Genomic DNA, 16,640 nt, shown 5'->3' on the forward strand with positions numbered 1-16,640 from the left:
AATCATCCAGTTCAAAAGACATCCATCCTGAATACACATATTGTCAGCTGGACGGCTCAGCCATCAGCCAACCAACCAGATCAGGAATCAGGCTCGTGAAGGTCCCCATCTATGAAGGTCCTTTTTCCAGAAAGCCCTGGGTAACCTACATAACTGCCTGAGTGACCTGCTTCTCCCTTCCTGCACCCCAATTCCTGGTCATATGCTTTAAGTTAGTCAATAAAGAATGAATCTGCGAGACCCTAGACACCCTACCCTCAATGCTAATGAAAGCGAGATCCCTAGGTCTGTTACATCTTTCTCTCTCTCCCTGCAACCTGGCTGTATAACCCCTCAGGTGTGCTGTGTACACTCCAGGACTTGGAGTAATAAATCTTATTCCTCAAAGTTCCCTGTTGGGGTTCCCTGGTGGCTCATTGGTAAAGAATCTGCCCACCAATGCAAAGACACGGGTTCAATCCCTGGTCCAGGAAGATCCCACATGCCTCAGAGCAACTAAGCCCACACGCCACAACTATTGAGCCTGTGCTCTAGAGCCCGGGAACCACAACGATGAGCCCATGTGCCACAACTACTGAAGCCCGTGTGCCTAGAGCCAGTGCTTCACAATGAGAGAAGCCATCACAATAAGAAGCCCTTGCATCACAACCAGAGATTAGCCCCTGCTTGCTGCAACTAGAGAAAAGCCCACACAGCAATGAAGACCCAGCACAGCCACAAAAAAATAATTTTTTTTTAAGTTCTCTGATGGTTTTTGCTGAAGCATATCCTGCCATCCTAATGAGAACCACAAAGGCTGATCCAGCCACTCACTGGAGGAGATGTCCATGGGGGCTGGCTGCAGGTAACATGGTCTGGACGAGTGCCACCCATATTCCTAGCTGACGGCATGGCTATCAATAGGCTGAGACCAACACAAAGCCATGAAAAGCCTTACTGGGCAGTTGGCTATCTTTATCCTCTCTGAAATAAGGATGGCTCACAGCCTTCAGTTCTGTTCTTTGGGAGGGAACACTGGGATGATACTGCAGTTATTTTCCATCTGTCCCCATTTCACCAGTACAAATCCACTGGCTGTCCTTCCCTGAGTCCCAGGAGGCTGACGCCTCCAGACTGGTCACCTGGGGAGGGGGGGGCGGTGTCCCTGAATGTCACATGGTTCGTCCTTGGCAGTGGGAGGCATGCACAGAGGTAGGAGGCAGGTAGGAGGAGATTGGGGGACTTCCTCGCTATCCCTTTCTGTTGGGGCCACTTGCTCCCAGGGGCAGGGTCCCTCCTTGACCTGGTTCCTGCCGGAATCTCCCCTCCACATCTGCCCTCCTCACTGGACTCCAACAACAAGGCTTCCTGTTCTTGTCCCGTGGCTGACGGCTACAGCTGGTCTCTGAAATGCCCTCCTTCATCAGGACACTTTATGATGCCCACAGCCTTCCACCCCACCATGAAAGTAGCCTCACTTCAATTTTCTGAGTGGAATTTCCTTCTGGGACCTTCTTGAATTTCTCTGCTCAAGGTTATCTTCCTAAACACCCGGGCCTGAGGTTTTGGAGCCATCCCTTTGCTTCCCCCTCAGCGGGCTAAAAGGAAATTCAGAAAGTCACAGCAGGGTTCAGCAGATGGTCAGGCCATGGGTTCACACTGAACTCAAAGACTAGACCCACCACCCTTCCTGGCGGACGTGAGGAATTCATCCCCAGGAGCCCAGAGGCTATCAGTAACAGCAGGTCCCTTAAGGAGACAAGAGTCCCAGGTCCCGCCTCCCACCATTGTCTAAAACGGAATGCATAAACCCAGGTCGCATCTCTGTGGCCTTGAGCTCAGAGACCCTGAGCAGCCTGTACCAAGAAAGAACTAGGGCACAGCTGAAATCCAGAAGGGAGAGGAAACAGGCGGAGATCCACGGGGAACAATGTCTATTTCTTAATCCGTCTCCTGCCCCAAATAGCTGGGCTCTCCTCCCCCACTGGTGTTTACTGTGTTCCTCTCCCTGGCAGCAGGTGCCACCAGGCCTTAAACTGGGTCACAGAGGGCGGCGAGGAGCCGACCAGGCCCTCAGGCCACATCCTCCCCTGACTTCACTCCCCAGGCTCCAGACTGGAGGGGCAGAGCCCAGACTCCAGGTGGCTCCTGCCCTCCAGGGCGTCCCGGCGGGGTCCCTGCTGCCCAGAGCCACAACCAGCGAGGGGGCCATGCTCTGTCCATCCCGTGCTGGGGCAGAGGGGCCACACTGCCCCCCCTCCCACTGCAGTCGCAGTGAGTCCCCTCAGGAACCCCTCCTCCCCAGGGCAGCCAGAACCCACACAAGGGCTCCCAACACCCTGGGGGCAGAGCTAGTGTAGAGCGTAGAGAATAAATTTCAGAATCAGAAAACAAACAAATTAAACCCCAGATTTGAAACCCCAGACCCCTGAGACACAGGGAGGGAGATGCTTGCTCAGGATAACGCAGCGGGGAAGTGGCCCAGCGCAGGCCCCAAGCACCACTGCTCACCCTCTCCACCTCTGTGGCCACGTGTCTGCCCCTCCCGTCCCGACCCCGCCCCTCCCGTCCGACCCCGCCCCTCCTCCTTCCCAGGATCCCCGGCATCTGGTCCTGATGGCCCCTTTCTCTTCACAGGTTCTGTCGGAGCATGGTTTTGGCCTGTTCACCACGGACATCCGGGAGGGATAGACCTTTAACTACGTGGAGGATTACCACGAGCAGTACCTAGACAAGAACCCCAATGGGTTCTGTGACCTCGGGGGCACCGGAGTGTCCTGTGCCCTGAGTATTTATTTTGGACCCAGAATTCACATGTTGGAACCCTCGGCCCCAGCATGGCCATGTTTTCTGATGGTGACATTGAGGAAAGAATGAGCTTCCCAAGTGGTGATAATGGTAAAGAAGTCACCTGCCAATGCAGGAGACATAAGAGACCCGGTTCCATCCCTGGGTCCAGAAGAGCCCCTGGAGGAGGGCATGGCAACCCACTCCAGTATTCTTGCCTGGAGACTCCCAGGGACAGAGGAGCCTGTGGGCTACAGTCCATACAGTTGCAGAGAGTCCATCACGACTGAAGCGAGTTAGCATGGTTAGCATGCATGCCAGGAAAGAATTATGGCTAAATGAGGTCACAAGGCAGGGTTGGGGGTCGGGGGGGGGGTCTCACTCACTACCTGAATCCACAGGGAGGCCATGTGGGTCAGGAGGAACTGGGTCGGCTGCCACCTGGATCTTGGACTTCCAGCCTCCAGCACTGTGAGAAGATAAATTTCTGTTGTGTAAGCCAGCAGTCTATGGCATTTCATTAGGGCAGCTTGGTTTGACCAAGCCAGAATGAAAAAGGAATCACTCCCTATGTGGTCGGCTCTTGAGGTCACAACAAAAACACTTGAAAGGAAGCAGGCAGTTGTTTTGTGGTTCACAGTGGCTTTTTGAAATGCACGAAAGCATTTTTTAAGTCTGGTCTTTGAGATATAATTTAGGAAATTACCTTTTAAAGACATATGGTTCCATGAATTCTGACAACTGCCATATGGTTGTGTAACCACCACCACAGTCAAGGCATAGCACTTTCCACCACCCCAGAAAGTTCTCTGGTGCCCCTGGGAACCCGCCCCTGCCCCAAATCGCAGCCTCTGGTGACAGTTGGTGTGCTCTCTGCCTGTCTGTGCAGCATATGGAAGGCAGTAGCTAGCCAGCCTCTTCAACTTAGCAGAAGGCCTTGGAGGTTCCTGTGGTCAGTGGCCTGTTCCTTTTCATTATTCATGGCTATTACTGTTGTCTGGACGGACTACTGATAGACAGGTAGGGTGCTGTTTTTAAGTCAGTCGTGTCCGATTGTTTTGTGACTGTATGGACTGTTGCCCACCAGGCTCCTCTGTCCATGGGATTCTCCAGGCAAGTATACTGGAGTGGGTTGCCATTTCCTTCTCCAGGGGATCTTCCCGACCCAGGGATCAAACCAGCATCTCCTGCATTTACAGGTGGATTCTTAACTGCTAAGCCACCAGGGAAACCCATGTAGGGTGCTAGTTTTTAGTAATTATTTATAAAAACACCATAAGCATTACGTACCACACCACACATGTCTTAGTGTGGACATGTGTCTTCCTGCAATGGTGTTTTGATAAAAATGTGAATTCGTGCATACATGTGCTGGGATATTGGGAATTCTTGGGGATCTGAATGACAGTTGTGCACATGCTGTGTTCACCTGTTCAGAAGTTCAGGGCCAGCCATGGAAGCTATGTATATAAGCCAGGTGACCTTGGGAATCCTTTATTTATGCCCTGTTCCACCGTGTATGAACACGTGCCCTCCAGGGCCCCCAAGTTTGCAAACACTTAAAGCTGCAATGAAATATTTCTCTCTGCTGAGCCCAAATTCATGTTGTTTTCCAAAGAACAGAGATAAGAGGCTGTGTCTCCCATTTCAGGCCCCCTCCTGGCAGAGAAAAGATTTGAGTTAGGTTGATGAATTCTAATGTAGGACTCTGAGCCTGTGCTCGCTCCACTGTGTCACCTGATTTGTTAGGATCAGCAGTCTTGGGTCCCTTCTGAAGAATACCTTCAGCTCTGTTTTTTCCTGCTGCATCAGTGAATCTGAGACGCCTTGATTTACAGGAGACCAGCTGGTGTGGAATCCTTCCACTCTGCTACCCGCCACTTCGCCAGTTCCACACTGACCTCTGCATCCCAGAGGACTGGCTCGTGGAATCATCAGCTTCCGGTCCAGGATGCCTCCTGGCTGTCTTGTCTGGACTGTGCTGGCTCCACCCAGTGCCCTATTGTGACCTGGGCAGCAGGCTGGGCTGTAAGACTGCAGGCACAGACAGCGAGGCCCTGAGGGGTCCCTCTGAAACTGCACGTGAGCAGTCCTACCTGAAGCCTCTCCATGGGCTTGAGTCAACGCCAGGGCCAATGACAAGATGGAGGGATGGAAGAGCCATGCTCCTGCTGCCGGTTGCCCTGCTGCTGCGCTGGCCACACAGCAGCCTGGAACGTAGGTCTCTGCCCGTGTTCGTAGTCTGCGCCTCTCCAGGGCTCTCGCTCCTTTGCCATCAGGTGTATCACCTGGGAGCTTGTTCAAAGGGTCAGGTTCTAGGATGCAGATTCTGTAGTTCTCGGTGGGATCCGTGGAACTGCCTCTCCAGTGAATCTGATGCCAGGGCCCCTGGACCAGACTTTCAGATCATTGCTCCCCACATACCCCCAACTGTGGAGAAGCCTGGTGTGTGTAACATCTATGTTAGGTACCAGTTTTCCAGAGTGAATGGCCAATGTTAGTAAATCCCTTGAGAAGGGTAACCAGCTGTCCATCTGAAGATGCTAACTAGCCCTGTCCTGCAGCTTTAAGACCCCGTGTGATCCTTGAAAAGGAATTTCTCTGCTGTTTTCTCTTTGAAAACATTCTGAAGGATCATGTGGAGCCTAATTGGTCTAATGCAAAACATAAGTAATATAAGCTATAATGAAGGCAGTGTCTTAATACCTACTATGGATTCATCTCCCTGGGTCTGGAGAGCTTAGGGAGACTCGTGTTATATTTTCAATTTGTTGGTTGACAGTTAGCAAACCTCTATTACATGCTGGGAGCTGTTTATTTTTTTTAATTGGAGGATAATTGCTTTACAATGTTGTGTTGGTTTCTGCCATACAACAAATTGAATCCGCCTTAAGTGTACAACGTGCCCTCTCTGTTGAACCTCCCTCCCACTCCCATCCCACCCCTCTAGGTGGTCACAGAGCACCAGGCTGAGCTCCCTGTGTTATACAGCAACTTGGGAGCTGTTTTAGGAGAGAGATGTCTTTTGGTTTTGTCTTTGTTTTGGGTGTGTTGTGTGATCTTAGTTCCCTGACCAGGGATCAAACCCATGCTCCCTGTGGTGGAAGCGCAGAGGCTTAACCACTGGGCAAGCAGGGAAGTCCAGGAGAGAGATGTTTTATAGCAGAGAATGACATATTCAATTCCTACCCTTAAGGAGTTTTACTATCTAGTGTCTGGAGGGAAGTATTAATCTTAGAAATGAATAAATATAAGATAATTCTGGTTCCTGTTAAATGGTATGAAACATATAAAACAGGCTAATGTGATGGGAGATCTGCAGGGGAGTGCTGAGACTGTCCTAGTAGGCAGTCATGGAAAGCTTTCCTGGGACGACAAGACTTGGGTGGAGACCCATCCTATGAGAAGGAAACCTATTTCCAAGCAGAAGTGACAGCAAGTGCAAAGGTCCTGAGCTGTGAATGAGTCCAGTGTGTTTTGGAGGCAGACAGGCCGGTTTAGTTGGAGCAGAGTGAATGGGGAGGGGTTGCTGGAGAAAGATGGGCTCATATAGGCACAGTGAGGACTTAGGGATTTTATTCCGGTGACAATGGGAAGCCATCAGAGAGTCTAACTGGGAGAGTGAAAAATGAGATGTGCTTGAGAAAGACATTCTGGCTGCTCCAGAGGATAGACTGTGGGGGTGCGAGAGTGGAAGTGGGGAGAAGCATTAGTGAGCAGGACAGGATAATAGCCAGGCTGGGTTTATAGCCACAGGGATGCAGAGGAGTGTCTGGCTTCTGTTTCAACATTGTTTGGTAATGTTGATGGAACTGGTTGCTGGGGAGTGAGAGAAAGAGAACTCAGCGATAACTCGAACCTGATCTTCTTGCCTAAGCAAATAGATGGGTGTGGTACCATCCGTAGAACTGTGCCAGGCTCATGAGAAAGACATAGAAGTGAGGTTAGGCAAGTAGACGGTTCAGTTTGGGCTGCTTTAATTTGAGGCTCCTCTTAGATGTTCTTAGGAACTATGGAATAGGGCAGTTGTTAAAGAGGGGATGGAGAAGGCAATGGTACCCCACTCCAGTACTCTTGCCTGGAAAATCCCATGGATGGAGGAGCCTGGTGGGCTGCAGTCCATGGGGTCGCTAAGAGTCAGACATGACTGAGCGACTTCACTTTTACTTTTCACTTTCATGCATTGGAGGAGGAAATGGCAACCCACTCCAGTGTTCTTGCCTGGAGAGTCCCAGAGACGGGGGAGCCTGGTGGGCTGCTGTCTGTGGGGTCACACAGAGTTGGACACGACTGAAGCGACTTAGCAGTAAAGAGGGGGAGCTCAGCGGAGAGGCCTGAGGGTAAGCATGAGAGCTTTGAGTCTGTATAATGGTGATACTTGAACTTGGGCTGGGCTGGGCATTTGGCATTTCAGCCAAAATGCATAGGGAATAAAGTGGTCTGAGGATTCAGCCTTGAGTTTTGGAAGAGGAGGTGGATTCAGGGAAGCAGTATGAGAAGGAATGGCCACTGATGTCGGAAGATGACCAGCAAGGACATCCTCCCAAGGAAACACTGCACAGAGATAACCCCAGGTTGAACCAAGAGTCTTGGGCTCAACTGAGACTCCCTGATCCAGACTTGAATGAAACCAAATGTCATCCCTTTAAATTGATGTGACATGAAAAAATAGGCAGCAGACTGTGTTAATACTTATCTTTGTATTGAAGACGAGAGGACAGAGGCTCAGAGAGGTTAAATCAGTGGCTCTAAGATACACAGCTAGCAAACAGTGGGGCCAACTCAGAACTTCTGACTTCAAACCCTACTTCTTTCCCTCTTCACAGGTTCCCTGCCAGGTAGGAACTTTCCACGCTAAAATCCAGTCATGTTTCTCTTTCTCATGGTGACATATACTGAAAGGGTCTTTTTGGGGAAAAAAGATTTTCTGGGACATCCTGATGGTGCAGGCAAAGAAAAAATAAGTAAAAACCTAAGATGAGACCTCCCTATCTTAATCTGTTTGGTCACATCTCTGGATCTGGATCAATTAGTCACCTGGGAAAAAATCTAGAGTCTGCAGTAATTTCATTTCAGTGGGATTTGCAAGGGAAGATCTCCAAATTCCCCCACCAGGAGTTTTGCTCTGTGGTGCTGGCAGACGCAAGGCTTCATTCAGTTTTCTATCTGTAGATTATAGAAACCCCTTAGGATCCCAGCATGTATGTGTATGTGTTAGTCACTCAGTCATGTCTGACCCTTTGTGACCGCATGGACTATAGCCTGCCAGGCTTCTCTGTCCACGGAATTCTCCAGGCAAGAATACTGGAGTGAGTTGCCATCTCATTCTCCAAGGGACTCTCTTAAAATTCACAACCATGTGTCTCCTATTTTCCAAGCCAGTCCCAACTCTCATTTTCCACAAAGTTGAGCCATTGAGCATGCAAAAATATAGAAGAACTTTTGTACTTGCACAAAATTTTTTGTGTAAATACATTCACATTTCAATTTGCTTGACCACTGATGGTCGCACTTAAACTGCGGTACTTAAAATCACATACCTCTTAAACAAAAATTCAGAATAGGGAAGCTAAAGTTTGCTGCAGTGTTTACATATAAGACTCAGAATTTAAAAAGTTATGTTTTATATTAAATATAAAATAAATAATATAATATTTAATATATATAGAATATGATATAAAATAAGAGGATGGACCTTCAGATTTCTGCATGGTTTTCCTAAAGATGTGGCATCAGACTTGCTCAGCTCCAGTATCGAGGGGCGAAGACCATATGGCGGCATGAAAAAGCCTTACACAAGTATACAAATTCTGCCATTTGTTGTACTCCACTGTGTGATGCCCTGGGTCTCTCCTCCCTCTTCCTGCTTCCTGCTCTTAGTGCAATGTGGCCAAAGAATGAACACTTCTGAGAAGTCTGAAGTTTTGGAAATCATAGGTGGGGTGCCTGCAAACATCAGAGATTTCCCCTGGCAGATACATATCCTTGAAAACGGGAGTCATCTCTGTGGAGGATCGATCCTCAGTGAGTGGTGGATTCTGACCGCAGCCCATTGCTTCAAAAGCAAAAATGCGTAAGTGTTGCAGATAGAATTTTTTTTTAAGCAATGTAGTAGAATATTTGCCCTGTGCTGTTGTTTAGTCTCTCGGTTGTGTCTGACTCTTTGTGTGTCTACCCCATGGACTGTAGCCCGCCAGGCTCCTCTGTCCTTGGGATTTCCCAGGCAAGAATACTAGAATGGGTTTCCACTTCCTTCTCCAGGGGATCTTCCTCACCCATGGATCAAACCCGAATCTCCTGCATTGGCAGGTGGATTCTTTACCACTGAGCCACCAGAGAAACCCATATTTGCCTCTGTGCTGTGTGCTGTGCTTAGTCTCTCAGTCATGTCCAACTCTTTGCGACTCCATGGACTGTAGCCCACCAGGCTCCTCTGTCCATGGGATTCTCCAGGCAGGAATACTGGAGTGGGTTGCCATGCCCTCCTCCAGGGTATCATCCCAACCCAGGGATCGAACCCAGGTCTCCAGCATTGCAGGCAGATTCTTTACCGTCTGAGCCACCAGGGAAGCCCAAGAATACTGGAGTGGGTAGCCTATCCCTTCTCTATGGGGAATCTTCCCAACCCAGGAATCAAACCAGGGTCTCCTGCATTGCAGGATTCTTTACCATATGAGCTACCAGAGAAGCCTTTTGACCCTACATGCCTATTATCTTTTTGTATTATTTATATATTTTACATTATTTAACTTTAAATTTTAAATTACATTATATTTTATTTGTATATCTATACATTAAATCATTTTATTTTTATAATTATAATTTATTTTAATTATATTAAAATTTAATTTATATTTAATTTATTTTAGTATTTATATTTATACTTTATATTATTTATATTTTTAACATTATTTTGCCCCTACGTGCCTATTATTCACATTCATCAGGCATAAAATAAAATACAAGGAGGTAGATACTTGTGTGGTTAAATATGATGCTTTGCAGGTAGAAAGAAGCTGTTCTCCTAGGACGCTGCACAGCTTGTTGTGTGGGTTCTACACTGTGGAGCAAATGTTCCTTTGCTAAGGAAAGGAACAGCAGTTTGCTAAGTGCATGTAGTCCTGTGGAGGGTCCTTTCCTAAGGATTGGGCTGACCGTGACAGTGACCATGGAACTGGGGAATCCTAGAAGCAGTAGGCCCCGAGGGTAGGACACAGGCCTGGCTGCATGGCAGAAGGTATTGTCTGAGCCCCAGTCCACAAAACAGTATTTTTGCAAAACTTCTCATTTGTCTGTAATACAGCCAGTCCAGCTTTTCTTGCAAATCAAGGTCAAGCCCCTCAATCACTCATGCCAGCAGTCTCCAACTTTTTGGCACCAGGGACCAAGTTTCATAAAAGACAATTTTTCCATGGACGGGGAGAGGGGATGGTTTGGGGATGATTCAAGTGCATCACATTTATTGTGCACTTTATTTCTATTATTATTACATCAGCTCCATCTCAGATCATCAGGCATTAGATTCCAGAGGTTGGAAACCCCTGACTTATGCATAGTATGGCTTCCTAGACATTTGTTGATGAAATCTATAGGTGAATTTTGCCCAAGTCTTGCCATTAGGTCAAGAGCTGGTTGGCCAGAAAGCAGGGCAGAGGAGTCAGGTCTGGCTCCTCCTCCTTGGCTATGAGCCAAGTGCAGAGCCCTAGCTGCCCGACCCCCTCTCCCCCAACTCCGTCCCCAGGATCACAGTCTCAGACAGGGGAGGTGGGGCAGTTATTTTCTCCTACGGTTCAGTTTTCATCTTCCCACCACTTACCTTTCTCCTCTTTCTTTTATTTTGGAATAAGATCTACCTTGGAGGTCACACATGGTGGAGAAAATCTTGACACCCAGAACTTGACGAAGATAAAAGTGGACAAGCTAATTATTCACAATTATTTTGACAGTTGGTTCTACCTTAATGACATCGCTTTGCTGTTGCTCAAATCCCCTCTGAGCTTGGGTGTCAGGAAGGTACCCATTTGCCTTTCAGAGGTCACTGCCATAGAGAGATGGAGGAACTGCTGGGTGAGCGGGTGGGGCACTACCGGTGAGTGATTATGGCCCACCCCGGGGTGAGGGCTGGCACCCTGGCTGAGGTTTGCAATGAGAAGCAGACTCTGGGGGCTCTGCTGGCCCTCGGAGGTCTACTTGGTGGACCTGGGCACTTCTGATTCTCAGTTAAGGTCCCACCATGAACCTTCTTGGTCTGCATGGGAGCCATCCTTTCTGGGCACCCGTAGCAAGTTTCAGGTCCATATTGTGAGACAGGAATCCCAAACAGGGCCTCAGGGAAAACCCAGGCAAACATATTCAGTGTCCTAAGGATGATCTGGAGGAATCTGGAGGGACATCCCAATAGGCAAAGGGGCTGGGCTCTGGGAAAAACACGCTGATGTCAGCCAGGGCAACTCTTACACAGTTGATGGAACCAGTTCTTCTCCCCTGTGGCTAAAATCTCAAACCACAGATCCAGGCCAAGATAGAGGAGATTCATTGAATATAAAATCATCCTTCTAGAGTCAACTCCTGCTGCTCGGTTCAGCCAACCCACACAGTGGTGTCCTCTTGTTTTCCTTCTTGGTTAATGCGACTTTCCCCATAATCATCAGGGAAAGGAAAAACAGATTCCACTTGGTGCTGTTCTTGCAAGGGGGCACCCGAATGACTCTACATGGATCCCCACATGGTCCCAGAGCTCAGAGCTAGGTTAGATTCCTTCTTGGGAATTGCCCTTAGAAGCCTTTCAGTAGCTTCAAAAAAAAAAAAAAAAAAAAGGCCACCTTCTTCATGTAGGGTTCCTCATGCTTCATTTACCTCATTTTCATTGAAACTTCTCTAGGATCCAGGCAGTGCTGTAGGCTCCAGGAGCTCAGCAACATACAAAGAGGAAAACATGCCCATCTTTGAGAGTGGACATTCTAGGAGTTGGGCTCAGCTTGAGTGCATAGGCAGTGAACTCAGGGGCTCTGGCATGAAGTCCATCTTTTTGGGCCATGGGTCCTAGGACAGAATTTGTCACTGTGGGTTCTCTTTACATCCTCATGGATTTGAATCAAACACCTTTTTCGGATCCTAGCTGGAACCTAGCACCCTTGGCAGGATCAGAAGATGGCTCGCTGAGGCTGAAATCAATAGAAACCCAGTCCTTGGAGCTCTTGATTCACAGAGAGTGGGTTCAAGAGTCTCCTGGATAACCCACCTACTCCCTCCTTAGCCAATCCAAATTTGGGTTGTTCCCTGGGCCACGGAGCGGTTCCATGTTGTGGAGGTGAAAAGACATGATGTGGGTGGGCCCACCAAGGGGACCATGCAGTGCTCAGGGTCCTTTCCCCATCTGCTTCTTCTATGGGTCAGTTCCTCAGCGGAGTACGGAGACAGGGCTCCAGAAAGTCAACATCCAGCTGATCAAGTGGGAAACCTGCTTTGAGCTGATGCCGCTACTCACCAAGAGCATGCTGTGTGCCGGGGACCTTGAAGGTGGGAAGGATGCCTGCCAGGTAAAGCTGGGCGAGAGGCTGCCCCAGAAAGCTGGCTGAGAGGGTGGGATACCTGGCTTCCCTCTCTCTCCTCTGAATAGGAGGTGGATTAAAACAACAGAAACGTGTTGCTCTCACAGATACCAGAAGTCCCAAATCAGGGCATTGGCGGGGCTCTGCTCCCTCTCGAGGGTCTAGGGGAGGACCCTTCTTTGCCTTTTCTGGTTTCAGGTGGTTGCAGGCATCCCTGGGTTTTGCTTAGCCTGCAGGTGCATCCTTCTGCTCTCCGCATCCATCTTCAATAATGTAGGTGCATTATTCCAGTCTCTGCCTCTGTCTTAAAATGCCTTCTCTTCTGTGTCACTCTTTTCTTTTTTCTTACAAGGACACCACTCGTTGGATTTAGAACTCACCCTGAATCCAGAGTAATCATCCCCAAAGATCCTCAATTAGACCTGTAAAGACTCTATTTCCAAACAAGGTCACAGTGATGGATACAAGGGGTTAGAACATATCTTTTGGGTGGACACTGTCAACCTGCTACAGATAAGAACGCGGGTCAGATGGCCTTCTCCCCGTGTGTCTCCTCTGATTCCTCTTCTTATAGGGTTGCCTAATAGTGTGGATTAGGGTCCACACTAATCCAGTGGGACTTCATCTTAAAGGAACTAATTACATCCACGCAGATTCTATTTCCAAATAAGGTCAAATCCTGAGGTTCCAGGTGGACAAGAATTTGGGAGGGCTGCTCCGTGACCAAATGGGGGCTGTGCGGGGTAGTGGTTAGGTCCGCAGGCTGCCTAAGCTTCCCTTCTGGCTCCTCTACTCCCTGCCTGGGCTCCCCTCTGTGCCTTTTCAGATTTCCCCGTCTATAAAATGGGACAACTAAGGGTCTTTTGAGGACTTTCCAGGTGGCGCTAGTGGTAAAGAACTTGCCTGCCAATGCAGGGGATGTAAGAGACACGGGTTTGATCTCTGGGTGGGGAAGATCCCCTGGAGGAGGGCACGGCAATCAACTCCAGTATTCTTGCCTGGAGAATCTTATGGGCAGAGGAGCCTGGCGGTCTATGGTCCATAGAATCACAAAGAGTTGGACAGGACTGAAGTGACTTAGCATGCACAAGAGTCTTCTTAGGACTACTGTGAAGATAAAGTGAGTCATGTACGAAAGCATTTAGAAATGCACAGAGCAGAGGAGGGTCATGGTAGACAATGCAAATACCGTCTTCTGCATCACCCTGTCTTACATCTGCTCAGTGCTCAACAACACACAGAGTACTTCCACAAATACACCTAAGCGTTGTGAACTAGCCTTCGGAAGCAGGCCTATTTCAGATGGGAAAAGGAAGACCAGGAAAGCTGACAGCCTTGCAGAGGACACACCAGGGAGGTAAATGACAGACTCTGAGTTCTAACCAAGGCATGATGACCTCAGGGGGAAGAGCCATCTTTGGGGTTCCAATAGAAATGGGGCTCCAAAATGCAGCAGCTCCACAAAGATTCAACCGCCACAAAGATGCTGGGAGCTACTAGTGAGTGAGGCTTGCCATACATCACAGGGTGTGTTTTACAGGGGTCACTTCCTTCCCTTTACACAGCAGTCCTATGGGAGAGGTGCGATGATCACCAGCAAAAAAATGAGCCTCAAAACATTGAAGGAAAAGTTCACATTCTCTCAACTAAGTATTCATCCTGGGGTATGAATCCAGGTCTGTTTGGCTCCAGAAATTTAAGTTCTTAACTACATCGTTCAGCTTCCCAGGTGGCGCTGGTGGTAAAGAACTCACCTGCCAATGCAGGAAACCTAAGAGACATGGCTTTGATCCCTGGGTCAGGAAGATCCCCTGGAGAAGGAAATGGCAACCCACTCCAGTATTCTTGCTTGGAGAATCCCATGGACAGAGGAGCCTGGCGGGCTTCACTCCATGGGGTTGCACAGAGTCAGACACGAATGAAGTGACTTCCCACACGTACATCTTTCACATAGATGCCCTTCATCCCTAGAGAAGCAAGTATTATTCTTCATTTTAAAGAAAGATTATGGGAATTTCCAATGACGTCAAAGAATTAGGTAAAGAACAGTTTAGTTCAAATTAAGTTGATGGGCACAGCAATTTGTCCACAAAAACAATTTGGTTTTAAAAACTCCAACCCATATACTACTGGGGAGGTGGGGTTGTTTGTTTTGTATTTGGATTTTTGGCATGTTGTTTAAATGGTAATTCTTCTTGACTTTCCTGCGTGTCACTTAGTATTCTCAACAATAAATCTTTGTAAGCTGGGAGATGCTATGTGCTGCTGGATCCTCTTTCTGTAAAATAATAATGACGTGTCTGTGTATTTGCAAACAGGAGGATGCAGAAAGTTACACTGGACTAAGGAGCTGCCTCTGCGTGGCTGGAATTAGCAGTGTTGTTTATTTCACTTATTTATTTGAGCACACGTAAAGAAAATGCCAAGGGGTAGAGGAAGGTGCGCAGTGAACAGGAAGTTTGCCTTTTATAATTGTTTTCCTTTTCACTCCCCAGAGAAATCACTGTCAACGTATTAACTATATCTTACCTTTCATACACAACTGTGTCCATTCTTATACATAAATTTACTTACTAATGTTATTATGAGTATTCTTTATGTTCTTTTTCCATATCTCAGTTTTCTGATTTTTTATCAAGATGCATGATTCTTTAATAGAAATTGTAAAATGGTGCAAAAGCTTTGGGGCATGAAAGTTTGTGTGTTCCTTTGTTTTCATGTCAATGATGTCTGCTCCACCTGGGCTTTTGGGGGCAATCTCTTTCATGATGATTTGCTGCTGCTGCTGCTGCTAAGTCGCTTAAGTCGTGTCCGACTCTATGCAACCCCATAGACGGCAGCCCACCAGGCTCCCCCGTCCCTGGGATTCTCCAGGCAAGAACACTGGAGTGGGTTGCCATTTCCTTCTCCAATGCGTGAAAGTGAAAAGTGAAAGTGAAGTCGCTCAGTCGTGTATGACTCCTAGCGACCCCATGGACTGCAGCCCATCAGGCTCCTCCATCCATGGGATTTTCCAGGCAAGAGTACTGGAGTGGGGTGCCATTGCCTTCTCCATGATGCTTTAAGATTGGTAAATTGTTGAAAATTTGATGTCTTAAACCACAGTCTAACATTTTGACGTGATTTTTGTACTTTCTGCCTTCTGAATATATAGTCTGTATGCCTGTTGTCTTAAACCAATGACCTATTGTAAAGCATAATGGGTTTTTGGTTTGGGTTTTTCCATTTTGCTATTGTGAACAACTCAGAGCAAAATGAAGCTTTTCCTGGGGAAACTGGAAGAATTCTGAAAAATAAAAAAGTGCTTAGAGGCAAAACAAATTTGGACACCACTCCTTGGTACATCAAAATGAATGCATGTGACTGGACGATGATGCTGGATATTTACTTTTTTGACCAAATTGTCATTCATCGTCTTTGCTTTTGACTAAATTGCTTGCTCCCTTTTCTGAGAGTTGAAGAGCTGGGAGCATAGTCATGGTTGGAGAGCCAAATCAAGATTAAAAACATCCACCCATCCAATGACACCGTGTGCTTTGTGCCAGATGCCACCCCTCAGTAGGCTGTAAGAGCAACCTGCTGCCACACCTTCCACATCCAAACAACTTTTCTCTCCTAGGGTGACAGTGGGGGGCCTCTGGTTTGCCAGAAAAAAACCAGGAAAAGCAAATGGTACCAACTGGGCATTGTCAGCTGGGGAGTGGGCTGTGGCCAGAAGAAACAGCCTGGAGTGTACACACAGGTGTCTAGTTACCTGTCATGGATTGAGACGAAGACCAAGCTGTCAAAAAGGCCCTACAAGCATGAGCCAGACTCTGGGTACAGTTTGCTTCTATCGCCCTGGGCCATCTTGGTACTGTATTTTCTGATGTTTCTATTGTCCCCGTGATTAAACATGCATTGGCTCAAAACCAAGTGTCCTTCTCAGCCTTTGAAGCAAGTTCAAGGGTGGGTTGTAGGTTGCCAGGATTCTGATACAATTAGCTGTGCCTGAAATAATCAGATACCTATCCGTGTGTGTTCATGCTCGGACATTCAGTCGTGTCTGGCTCTTTGTGACCCCGTGGACCGTAGCCCACCAGGCTCCTCTCTCCGTGGAATTTTCCAGGCAAGAATACAGGAGCTGGCTGCCATTTCCTCTTCCAGGGGATCTTCCTGACCCAGGGATCAAAGTCGTGTCCCCTGCACCTCCTGCATTGGCAGGGGGATTCTTTGCGCCACCTGGGAAGCCCCGGTCATCTACCTATAGCAGTGCTTAAAATACAACCGGGGTGGGAGCTGGAGGCAGATTCCCGACTTGACCCTGAGGCCTCTCCAAGAGTT

At 48.1% G+C, this 16,640-nt stretch overlaps 1 protein-coding gene across 1 annotated transcript; it reads left to right on the top strand.

The window, feature by feature from the left end:
- The first annotated feature begins 4,825 nt into the window (after positions 1–4,825).
- LOC147366619 (serine protease 52-like) lies at positions 4,826–16,228 on the top strand. The gene is made up of 6 exons (XM_086414758.1): positions 4,826–4,983; positions 8,647–8,839; positions 10,614–10,855; positions 12,163–12,305; positions 12,516–12,590; positions 15,937–16,228. The coding sequence occupies exons 1-6, from the start codon at positions 4,902–4,904 to the stop codon at positions 16,204–16,206; spliced, it is 1,005 nt and encodes a 334-aa protein (XP_086270884.1). The 5' UTR covers positions 4,826–4,901; the 3' UTR covers positions 16,207–16,228.
- The last annotated feature ends 412 nt before the right edge of the window (positions 16,229–16,640 follow it).

This window comes from Bos grunniens, chromosome 8 (assembly GCF_055505025.1).
Source record: "Bos grunniens cultivar Pamir isolate PY7600 chromosome 8, Bosgru_T2T1.0, whole genome shotgun sequence".
NCBI classification, from domain to species: Eukaryota; Metazoa; Chordata; class Mammalia; order Artiodactyla; family Bovidae; genus Bos; species Bos grunniens.